This window comes from Diabrotica virgifera, chromosome 9 (assembly GCF_917563875.1).
Source record: "Diabrotica virgifera virgifera chromosome 9, PGI_DIABVI_V3a".
Classification (NCBI taxonomy): domain Eukaryota; kingdom Metazoa; phylum Arthropoda; class Insecta; order Coleoptera; family Chrysomelidae; genus Diabrotica; species Diabrotica virgifera.
The window spans coordinates 192,775,304-192,787,779 of NC_065451.1; the positions used below are offsets into that span (position 1 = coordinate 192,775,304).

The 12,476-nt window shown below is 33.0% G+C and overlaps 1 protein-coding gene across 8 annotated transcripts in view; it reads left to right on the forward strand.

The window, feature by feature from the left end:
- The window catches only part of LOC114338523 (titin), a 751,244-nt gene that overhangs the window by 603,569 nt on the left and 135,199 nt on the right, over nt 1-12,476 (forward strand). For all 8 annotated transcript variants that reach the window (XM_050662823.1, XM_050662825.1, XM_050662826.1 and 5 more), the window contains one exon: nt 1,604-1,767. In XM_050662823.1, the coding sequence (XP_050518780.1) occupies nt 1,604-1,767 (164 nt within the window). The remainder of the gene's footprint in view (nt 1-1,603; nt 1,768-12,476) is intronic.

Below are 12,476 nucleotides of genomic sequence, written 5' to 3' on the forward strand. Positions count from 1 at the left end.
TACCGCATAATTGTATAAGTCAGTTCAGAGAACCATTAAAAAACCACTAACGATTTTCACTTTCCGCGAAACACTGTTTACTAACTAAATTATTCTATTTATAATTTTTGGTCATATACAGGGCGATGACAATCTATGATCTCGTGGTCTCTGACATTAAATTAATGTCTCTGACATTAAATTAAATTAAATTAATTTTCTAAATTTTTTCCCATAAAAATTATATAACAAGTTATAGTTTTGAAAGGGTGGACAATTTTGAATACCTGGGTTGTAGTACAATGAAAACTGAAAAGAGAAATGGGAGCTCGATGCGAATAGTAAAAGAGAATAAGCGATTGACAGTTTAAGAGCCCCAATGAATTCAAAATACATTTCTAGATAAGACAAAGTCCTAATATATAAAACAGTAATTAGACTCACAGTAACCTATGCCTGCGAGGCATGGACATTAAACAAGAAGCAAAAGGAAAATATTGAGACCTTCATTCGGAGGAAGGAAGACGGAAGAGAAAAACCAACAACGAATTCATGACTTTGTACAGAGAGCCTACCATCACTAAGTTTGTCAAGCTCAAAGTATCACGTTTGATAATTAGGACACGTAGAAAGATTGACAGTGAACAGAATGTCTAAACTAGTTATTATCAGAATACGAATCGATTCCAAAAGAAGAGGTAGACCGAAAACAAGACGGATTAATAACGTGGAGAAAAACCTTAAACAGTAAAGTTGAGGGACTGGAAAAGCAAAGCACAAAGCAGAAGCAAATGGAGAAATATTGTTCATCGGGTCCTTCAGATTATTTAAGAATTTTGTGTACACTTTAGTTTGAGTTTTGTTTAAAATAATTGTAATTATGAAAAACAAAAGATGTAGATCTTTGAAACACACTCAGTGATCAAAAGATCCACAGGTACTGGTTTGGACGACCACTCGTACGAAAACAAACAAATGAAATAGAGAATGCGGAAAAATCCCCTTACGAACAATTCACACATCCACTACTTCGGGCTGGGAAAAATTTTTTGAATAGAATCGAAGATCCAAACACCAGCTCTTAGAAATGTGTTTCGCCCTCTTCAACCTCTATTTGATTCTATTCAAAAAATTTTTCCCAGCCCGAAGTAGTGGATGTGTGAATTGTTCGTAAGGGGATTTTTCCGCATTCTCTATTTCATTTGTTTGTTTAATTGTAATTAGTTAGTCGTACGATTGTATTTAAAAAAAATGCCCTAGGTCTTAACGGCCTATTATGCGTATAAATAAATAAATAAAACAAAATGGGCAAAAAATTCTTAAAATTTTTAAGTTTCATTAAAAATGGTTATGACTTTTTTACTTAAAATTGTTGTACAGTGTCTCTTAAGTTTTAATACATGCCGATTCTTTAGTACTCCAAATTTAGAAACTCCAGAAATATAATTAGACTCACACATATACACTTTCAAAATAAACCACAAACAAAAAAGTGAGTCAAAGTGGTCGAAATACGACGACAATTGTTATTTTTAGCTCAGATCATTAGCAATTTTTTCTTTCGATCGAAACAACAAATACACATCAATAGAATATTTATTGTTTTTTGTTTTGTTATTTACAGCCTCTGAACCAGCAGAAGCTCCTGTATTTATCACCCCATTGTCTAATGTCATGGCGCGAGCCGGTCAAAAGATAAAATTGGAATGTGAGGTTTCTGGATTACCCCCTCCAACTTTGACGTGGTCCCACAACGGGAAAGCGGTCAAAGAAACACGTGAAATTAAGGTAAGAAGCTTACTATATTCCCTTACTTTGAGTCATTAACCACTACTTTACAAGATTTTATCACTTAAGACGTGAATAGCGGGTGCAGTATCTTTTAGACCGTGTTTTTGAATCTGTGACTAGAATTTTTTTGGCAAAGTGTATCTCACGACGGATCTTATGCATTTTAAAATAGTGCAGTTTATTTTTAAAAGTCCTTGCTGCATATTAAATTATGTTCTTTTGATTCAAAACCAGATTTCGTTTGGGTTTTTGGTGTCCTGTGTGTTCGAAATGTGCAAGAGGGGTAGATGCTTTTGATTAAAAAATGATCGACTTTTTGTAAAGGGTAAGTGTTCTGAAATAAACATTTCTAAATCGTTTTTTCTTCAAATCAAAATAAATATGTTTGTATATTCTTTAGTAATTTATTATTTATTATATTGGAGGAATTTTCCTCTTGTGATGCTGTAGGAACGTGAGAAATAGATCAGAATATTACCCGAAAATTTCTAAAGACACGAATTTTAATTTGCATTTTAATTTTTTTTGACGGAATCAGGACAGCAATAATAATTATTGTTAGTGCGTTGAGCCTAGTAGGCTCATGGCTTGATTGACTATTCTATTCCATCCATTCTTGTCCACTGCTTTCATCCGCCAATTTGTGACGTTGAATCTTTTTAGTTCTTCTTCATCCATTTTCCACCTTGTTCTGGATCTACCTCTTCTCTGACGTCCTCCTATTGTACTTGACAGTACCACTTTCGGTAGTCTCACCGCTGGCATTCTCTATACAGGGTGTAACGAAAATACAGGTCATAAATTTAATCACATATTCTGGGACAAAAAATAGTTTGATTGAACCTAACTTACCTTAGTACAAATATGCATATAAAAAAAATTACAACCCTTTGAAGTTACAAAATGAAAATCGATTTTTTCCAATATATCGAAAACTATTAAAGATTTTTTATTGAAAATGGACATATGGCATTCTTATGACAGTAGCATCTTAAGAAAAAATTATAGTGAAATTTGGACACCCTATAAAAATTTTATGGGGGTTTAGTTCCTTTAAAGCCCCCCAAACTTTTATGTACGTTCCAATTAAATTATTATTGTAGTACCATTACTTAAACACAATATTTTTAAAACTTTTTTGGCTCTCAGTACTTTTTCGAAAAGTCAGTTTTTATCGAGATATATTGAATATTTGTCAAATCCACCACATTTTTGTATACGGTTAAGTACGATTATGGAGACTTGGTAATAATATGAAAATTTATGTATGATTTACATTTTTAGGTATATTTTAAACCGTATTAAAAAAGAAGCCATATATCGATAAAAGGTGCCTTCTCGAAAAAATACAAGGAGGCAAAAAAGTTTTAAAAACATTCTGTTTAACTAATGGTATAGCAGTAATAGTTTAATTGGAGCATACACAAACATTTGGGAGGTTTAAAGGAACAAAACCTCCATAAATTTTTTATGTAAACATATTAAAAAAGAAGCCGCAACTCGATAAAAACTGCCTTATCGAAAAAATACTAAGAGCCAAAAAAGTTTTAAAAATATTGAATTTAACTAATGGTACCACAATAATAATTTAATTGGAACGTACAGAAAAGTTTGGGGGGGGGGGGGGGTTTAAGGGAACAAAACCTCCATAAAATTTTTATGGGGAGCACAAATTTCACTATAATTTTTCTTTAAGATGCTCCTGCCATAAGAATGCCACATATCCATTTTCAATAAACAATCTCTAATAGTTTTCGATATATTCAAAAAAATGGATTTTCATTTTGTAACTTCAAAGGGCTATAACTTTTTTTATGTGCATATTTGTACTAGTAAGTTAGGTTCATTCGAACTATTTTTAGTCCCAGAATATGTGATTTAATTTATGACCTGTATTTTTGTTACACCCTTTATACAGGGTGTCCAGAAACTCTACCGACAAACGAAAACAGGAGATTCCTCAGATTATTTTAAGACAATTTAACCCAATTCACCTAGTCCGAAAATGCTTCTTAAGGGAGCTAGAGCTCTTTGAAGATGGCGTCATGAAATTAGTTTTTCTTAAATACCTCCAGAACGCTTCTATTTAGAAAAACGAAAATTGGTATGCGTATTTACTTTTCAGAGATGAATCGATTCCATCCATTGCAAATTTCTAGTACCGGTCATAGGCGTGCGTTTTGGGTAGAGCAACGAGTATTTTATCGCATAACTTTTTTGTCCTTAACTTTTATGCATTTTTGACACCGGATTATTAAATTGTGATATATTCTAGTACTAAAAGGTACTCTTGATTTAAGTCGGTAGGACACACCGTTTTCTAGAAAAATCGATTTGAAAGCTTTTAGTTTTTGGAATTCGAAAAAAAAAATTTAAAGAACTTTTCAAAAAAAAAAACGAAGTATTTTACCAACATAAAGTAAGAGTAACTTTTAGTACTCGAATACCTTATAATTTAATAATCTAGTGTCAAAAATGCTCAAAAATTCAAGACAAAAAAGATATGCTATAAAATAACTATTGACCTACCCAAAACGGACGCCTATGACCAGTACTAGAAATTCGCAATTAATGAAATCGATTTATCTCTGGAATATAAATAAATGTACCAGTTTTCGTCTTTCTAAACAGTTTTTTTTTGATTTTTTTTTAATTCAAAAAGCGAAAAGTTTTCAAATTGATTTTTCTAGGAAACGGTGTGTCATACCGATTTAAAACAAGAGTACCTTTTAGTACTAAAATACTTCCCAATTTAATAATCCAGTATCAGAAATGCATAAAAGTTAAAGATAAGAAAGTTATGCGATAAAATAACCGTTGCCCTACCCAAAACGGACGCCTATGATCGGTACTAGAAATTTGAAATGGATGGATTAGATTTATATCTTGAAGATAAATACGCGTACCAATTTTTCTTTTTCTAAATAGAAGCGTTCTGGAGGTATTTAAGAAAAACTAATTATAAGACGCCATCTTCAAAGAGCTCTAGCTCCCTTAGGAAACATTTTCGGACTAAGTGAATTGGGTTAAATTATCTTAAAATTATCTGAAGAATCTCCTGTCTTCGTTTGTCGGTAGAGTTTCTGGACACCCTGTATATGTCATAGTCATCTTAGTCCTTGGTTCTTACTACTCCTAGTATGCTGGACTCTTCACAAACTCTCTCAGATTCATTTGTCATTTTGAGACAAACACCGTTCACCATTTTTTTTCAAATATATCGTACTTCTCGTTTCCGTAGCTGCACTATTTCTTGCTTTTTTTTTTATTTAATGTCCATGCTTCTGATGCAGAAGTTACTATAGGCCTAATAAGCCGTTCTGTGTATGTTCTTAATTTGGCACCTCTTGCATTTATTTCTCAGTTACCTATTTAATACATAAACACACTTGTTCGCTTTCGTTAATCTATTTTGGATTTCTTCTTATATTATTGGTTTTCGTGTTATAATTATTGTTCCTTGGTGTTCTAACCTCTCCAATTCTTCATTCCTCCTTCTTCGTTCTTCTTTGATTTTGTCCATCTCCTTGTTGAATGTTTGTTCGTAGCTCTATTTATTCTTCGTTTCTCTGCGCTTCAGTCCTTCAGAATTGGTATGATCTGTTTTATTCTCGCTCCTACCATAAAGTGGCCAGTCTGCGTCCAGTCCTCTATATATCTTTAAGGGCATAGGCGCAAAATGTCGCCTATCAAAATGTTCAATGAGATTTAAATATATTAATTTTTTTCGAATCCTGAGAAAACTAATATAACTATTTTTGAAAAATTTAAACGCAGAATGAAAGATTACATTATTACCGAGGGTAGAAAGACCCTGAAAACTTCATGTTTATTTTAATAAGTTATAGGGGTGAAAAAAAAAGAGAAAATGTAGTGTTACTCTTAATTTTAAATATTTCATTCAAAAGAAACTTTTTGGTTATTCTAAGGGACTTTCGGTCCTCGGTAATAATGCAATCTTTCATTCTGCGTTTAAATTTTTCAAAGATACTTGTTATTCGAGAACAAGAATGTGTACAGAATATGTATTCGTGTACAGAATTCGAAAAAAATTAATACATTTAAATTACATTAAACATTCTAACAGGCGACATTTTGCGCCTATACCACTCTTAATGTTTATTATTTTATCCTTTATTAACTTTCTTGATTATTGTATCTTGACACCTGCAAAACGTAGGTTGTTTATCTTTCAGCCATTTATTCAGATGCCCTTTTCCCATTTTTCTAGTGCAATTCCATTAATATACTCTCCATATATGTACAGTCAATTTTAAAACTTACAATGGGCTATATCTCACGAACAAAAGCTGATATCGAAAAATGCTTGAAACCGTTTCTAGGATAATAAGGGGGAACTAAAATGACATGAAAGAGAACTCACCCTCATCAACCCCCTAGGACCCACCCACCACAACCATAAAAGTTTAAATTGCAAACCCCTACTTGTGATACATCATTGAAAAGACTATAAAAAATTCGGACATCTTGGATATTAGCGCATCCTAATATGTCTGTGTAGATATTGGCATTGATCCGACCGTCACATGTAACACCGTTGCCGTATCCTCTATTTTTTCATACTATCACGTTACAATTTTTTGTGATATTATATTTGTGTGTGAAATGTATCATTTTTGTGTATTTTAGGTATGTTCTAATATGTTATACCTAGTATAACGAAGGAGAAGTAAACGTTATTATTCTATTATTTTTGTAGGTACATTTAACATTGATTGAAATTATGAAAGAAATATATAGAAAACAGCATGGCAACACTGTGACGCACAAACATAAAAATTCGGACATCTTGGCTATTAGTGCACCCTATGTAACGCACAGCTGAATCTTATGTTTGTGCTGCACAGTGTTGCCATGCCAATTCTTTCATAATTTCAATCAATGTTAAATGTACCTACAAGAATAATAGAATAAGAACGTTTACTTCTCCGTCATTATACTGGGTAGAATGACAAATGAGGTGTCAAATGAAAGCTTATAATCCAAGGATATTACTAAAGGTGAGAAATTAGACCTAGATTGTCTGTCCCTAAAAAAATAAGCGTTATATTGGGGATTTCTAATGTCGACATTAAAAGTTGCACTATTTTTTTTTATAAAACCTTTTGATCTAAAACTTACCAGAAAACTTTTTTGTACTCTATACTTTCAAATAAACGTGATTAAGTAGCTAAATTTTAAACTTCGACACACAACTTTTGCGATTAAACTTTGCAATGCATAAATCCGCACCTTTTTCTTTGAAAAATTCATAACCTTTATCATGATAAGAATAAAAACTTGAAGCAGGTACCTTTGTCTTCAGAAATGTTAGAGCTGTAAAAATTTCAGAAAAAAAATATTAAAATGGAACAGAGTTGTAGCGAGGTAAACGCAAAAAACGTGATTTCATTTTTTTTATTTTTAGGTTAAAATTGCGATTTTGACAATGTTCCCCCACATAAAATTCAAATTAAACCTCATTTTCGTTTTCAGCACCCTCGAAAATATAAAGTATGAATAAAATTAGCCATTCACCCCTCCGTTTGGAGAAAACTAAGCGTTTTTTTGAGGGTGTATCAAAAAATTGTAACGTGATAGTATAAAAAAATAGAGGATACGGCAACAGTGTTACAAGTGATGGTCGGATCCAATGCCAAAATCTACACAGACATATTAGGGTGCACTAAAATATCCAAGATGTCCAAAAATTCAGCCTCATTCAGCTGTGCGTTACATAGGGTGCTTTAATATCCAAGATGTCCAAAAATTCTATCCAATGGTATAAATAATAATTATACAGGGTGAAGCAATAATTGTGAAACTTTGGCTTAAATGAAAAATTTAATAAGGTTTTTGTTGAACTACAAATTTGTTAAAAATGTCAAATAAATAAATGTTCAAAATGGCTTCCGTTGTTTTGTAAACAATAATACAGCCTATTTTCAAATTCTGCATGAACTTTGGCAAATGTTGTTCTTGTAATAGCGCGATATGCTTGCGTAATTCTTTCTCGCAATTCCTCAAGTGACGCAGGTTGAGTTTTATAAACAACTGACTTGAGGTAACTCCATAGAAAAAAGTCAGGTGGCGGTAAGTCTGGTGATCTCGGTGGCCACTCAATAGGACCTCTCCTTCCAATCCATTTGTTCGGATAATTAGTATCTAACCAGTGCCTAACTGGAGCTGCATACTGAGGAGGTGCTCCATCTTGTTGGAAGTGCAGCAAATCTTCGTCTAGAGCTAGGTTGCCTTGGTCGTCCCTTTGGTTCTCTAATTCATGCACAATTAAAGGTTCGATGGTGTTTTCCAGCATGTCGAGATAAATGTCGCCACTTAAATTGCCTGGTATGAACAAGGGGCCAATTATAGCATCGCCTAATATTGTTGCCCAAACAGTCAGTTTTTCAGGATATTGAGTGTGGCCTTCTCTGAATCGATGCGGGTTCGCATCCCTCCAGTACCGACAGTTTTGTTTATTTACATTACCATTCAGCATAAAAGCACATTTATCAGTGAAACAAATATTTTTTAACAATCTCGGTTCAACACCAATTCTTTCAGTGATGAGTTCACAAAACCCAATTCGTCGGTCTGGATCATCATTGCCTAGTTCTTGAAGAATTTGTATTTTGTACGGGTGAAACTTATGTAATTTCAACACCTTTCTAACCGGCTCATGTGAAAGTCCTGTCATTGCAGATACTTGACGTGTTGATGCAGGGCTCTATTGCAAAATTTCCAAGGACCTCAATTTGGGATGCTTCATTCAGTAATCTTGGGGCATCCCTTTTTTTATTTAGCACTGATCCCGTTTCTCTAAACTTTTCAACTAAATCGCGAAAGTACACGTGACTTAAATTTTTGTCCGGATGCCTTTTATTAAATATTTGAGCTGTTCGTAAATAACACTGGTTCTGGGACGCAAATATGAAAATGATCTCCACGCGTTCAGGTGTACTGTAATGTAAACCATCGTGACAACTACAGCTTAACGACAGTACCGATCGTACAAATTATGAAAACTAATGAGATTTAAAGGTCTCAAATAAACCAAAAATTATTGTATCTGACAGAAACCAAAAAACAGATGTTTTTAACTTGTTTTGCAAAAATGGCAAATTAAGATTTTATACAAAAAAATGTACCGACGGACATTTATCAATCACAATAATAGTCCGGGAGATAGCATTACAAATATAAAAGTCATAGTAAGCCGGCTGATATTAACACCCTGTATAATTATTATTTATACCATTGGATAGCATTTTTTATAGTCTTTTAAATGGTATCACAAGTAGGGGTTTGCAATTTAAAAATTTTTGGTTGTGGTGGGTGGGGCCTAGGGGGTTGATGAGGGTGAGTTCTCTTTCTTGTAATTTTAGTTCCTCCGTACTTTCCTAGAAACAGTTTTAAGCATTTTTCGATATCAGCTTTTGTTCGTGAGATATAGCCCATTGTAAGTTTTAAAATTGACACACTGTATGTTAAATAATCGTGGAGACAGTATAAATCCTTTTCTGACACCTTGTTTATTCACCTTTTTTAAAATATTGTTCTAACAAAACTTTACTTTAATAATGTGAAACCATAAATATCACTTTTCGATGGCTCTCTCTTCTTCTTTAGGTGATTTGCCCATATTCAGACGTTGACTGTCATCATGTTTACCAGTTCCTGAAACCTTTCACTACCCGCTGCTTCGCAAAATAATTTTTCTACTGTGGATTGTGGAACCACACCATTGTCTAATATTACGCAACCATATAAGCTTCTTTCGACCAATCCACCTTTCTCTCCACTTTTCCTTGTATTATAAGGCGAAGTAGATGGTTTTTAAGTCCTCTAATTATATGACCGAACTATTCTGTTTTTATCCTCTTTATGATGTTTATGAGGAGACGTTCTGAATTAATCATTTGGAGAACATCTTAATTGTACCACACATAACATTTCAGGACCTTCTTGCGAATATTCATCGACAGGTTTCTGTTACATAAAACTGGTTTCCAGGTCATAAAAGCCTTACGTGATATTTCGGTCCTGGTTATTATCTCTTCATCAGAGTCGCAATTTATACATTTAATCAACTGCCAAGTATTTAAAATGGTTTACCCGTTCTATCTCCTCTCCATCAAAAGAAAGCACACCTTCATCTACATTAATCTTTCCAACTGCCATCCACTTTGGCTTTGAAATATTGATTTTTCGGCCTCTCTGATAACTTGCTTCACTGACTAACATCTTGTTTTTCTGCAAGAATGGTAGTACGTTCTTTAACGATAAAATATTGCAAAACCTCTAAATTTTAAAGAACCGCTTGGATTGACATGAAATTTGGTATACACATAGCTAACAAGTCAAAGAGAAAAAGTGATATATGTGCTTTTGCCCCGGGGGTGGTTTTCACCCCCTCTTGGGGGTGGAAAAATATTCGTCCAAAGTAAGTCCGGAAATGGATAAACTGACTAATTTTAAGTAACTTTTGTTCTATAGAGTTTTTTCACTAAGTCAATACTTTTTGAGTTATTTGCCAGTGGATATGTTCATTTTTTCAACAAAATAACCACGCTTTTAGACGGTTTTTCGCAAATAACTCAAATAGTAAGTATTTTGTCGAAAAAACATTCTTAGCAAAAATATAGCTTGTAAAAAATTTAAAAAAAATGGTGTATATATCACGTCTCTATACCTAGTAGAAGCAGAGTTATACAGTGGGTGATCATATTATTAGAGCCACCTCAGAAAATTTTACTTTTGTTTAATAATGGTATGTAAGTTTTTGCTTTATACGGTCCACGTTGCCTTTGAAACTTTAGAAATGGATGCTATGTTTCTGTTGGAGTGATAAGTATTAAATATTAAAGTTTTTATTTCTGCTATTGTCCTTGGTGAGATGTCTTTGGATTTCCCATGATGTTCTGGTACCACTAGTGTAACGAAAGCGCAATTTTTACTAAATTCACAAAAAAATAGTATAGGCCTGTCGGAATAGCACTAGACTAGAGGAAACTCGCAAAGTTTATTATAACTCTAAACACCAAGAATACAAAATAATAGGCACACGAGTTGCAAGCTAGGCTGGGCAGCACTGACAAACAATGGCTTCTGAGTCACGCATTTCCACACATGCGTGTGGCAACTATTGTCAGACTATTTATTGCACTTTCATAAAGTGAAACAAATCCATTAATATATGATACAGCTCAAATATATACCCTTCCTCTAAAACATTGAATTTTACTAGGTGGCTCTAATAATATGATCACCCACTGTAGCTAATTAAAAATAGGTTCATATTCGTCAAATTCCAAATGGAATACTTTAACGTGAAACAACCAAAAATGAAGCACAATTCGGGGAAAACTCATTACAACTTATTTAAAGTGTTTACAAATAGCTTCATTTTTGTTTTATAAAAAAAATTTCTAGCGTCAATATTAAACAAGTTACGCTCAAAATAAAGTTAGTCCCTGTTTTTTGGTAAAAAAAATCGGGAAAATCACCCCCTAATTAGTATCTCAAATGAACTTAATCGTTACGACTATATACGCAAGTTTCTTGACTTGTGTATATATTGTTTATATGATCTGTAAGTTTCATCGGTTCAAAGTCCTTATTTTTGAAAGGGCTGTAGTTAAAAGGGGTTGAACGAGTCACTGATCACGAATGTATGCAAATTTAGAAATACCAAATCTTAATAAATTTTTGTCTCTAACAGAAAAACAAAAAAATACATGATATTCAGAAAAGCAATGTTGACTTTTTTTGTTTTCGAGATTTTTGGTATCTCTAACAATTTTTAAGTTATTTTGAAAAAAAGCATATTTTCAAAATTTAAATTTTTAAAAATTTTACTTTGAAACCAAATTTTTTCAAAAATAAGCACTTCGAATCGATGAAACTTACAGATTATATAAACACAACATAAGTAAAATAATTTGTGGAGCGGCAATGATTAATTTCATTTAAGTTGCTAATTAGGGGGTGGTCTTCCCGATTTTTTTTTCCAAAGCAAAAGGGACCAACTTTTTTTGAGCGTAACTTGCTTAAATTTAATGCTAGAAACTTTTTATAAAAACAGAAATAAAGCTTTTTTTAAACACTTTAAAAAAGTTTTAATAGGTTTTCCCCAAAAGTGCTTAATTTTTTGGATATTTCACTTCGAAATATTCTATTGGAAATTTGGTGAATATGAATATATTTTTCATTGGCTGTAACTCTGGTTTTACGAGGTCCAGAGACCTAACGCGTAGACCATTTTTTTTACTTTTTTACAGGCTATATTTTTGCTATGAACGTTTTTTTTTCGACAAAATACTTACTTTTTGCGAAAAACCGTCTAAAAATGTAGTTATTTTGTTGAAAAGTGAACATATTCACTCGCAAATAACTCGAAAAGTGTTGACTTGTCGAAAAAGCTCTATACAACAAAAGTTACTTAAAATTAGTCAGTTTATCCATTTCCGTACTTACTTTGGACATATATTTTTTCACCTCCAAGAGGGGGTGAAAGTCACCCCCAAGACAAAAGCACACATCGGCACAATATCACTTTTTTTCTTTGACATGTAAGCTATGCGTATGCCAAATTTCATGTCAATCCAAGCGGTTCTTTAAAATTTACAGCAAAAACCGTGAAAGAATGTACTATGGCTGTATCGTCAGCGTATCTGATATTGTTGATTACTTCTCCGCCCAGTCTA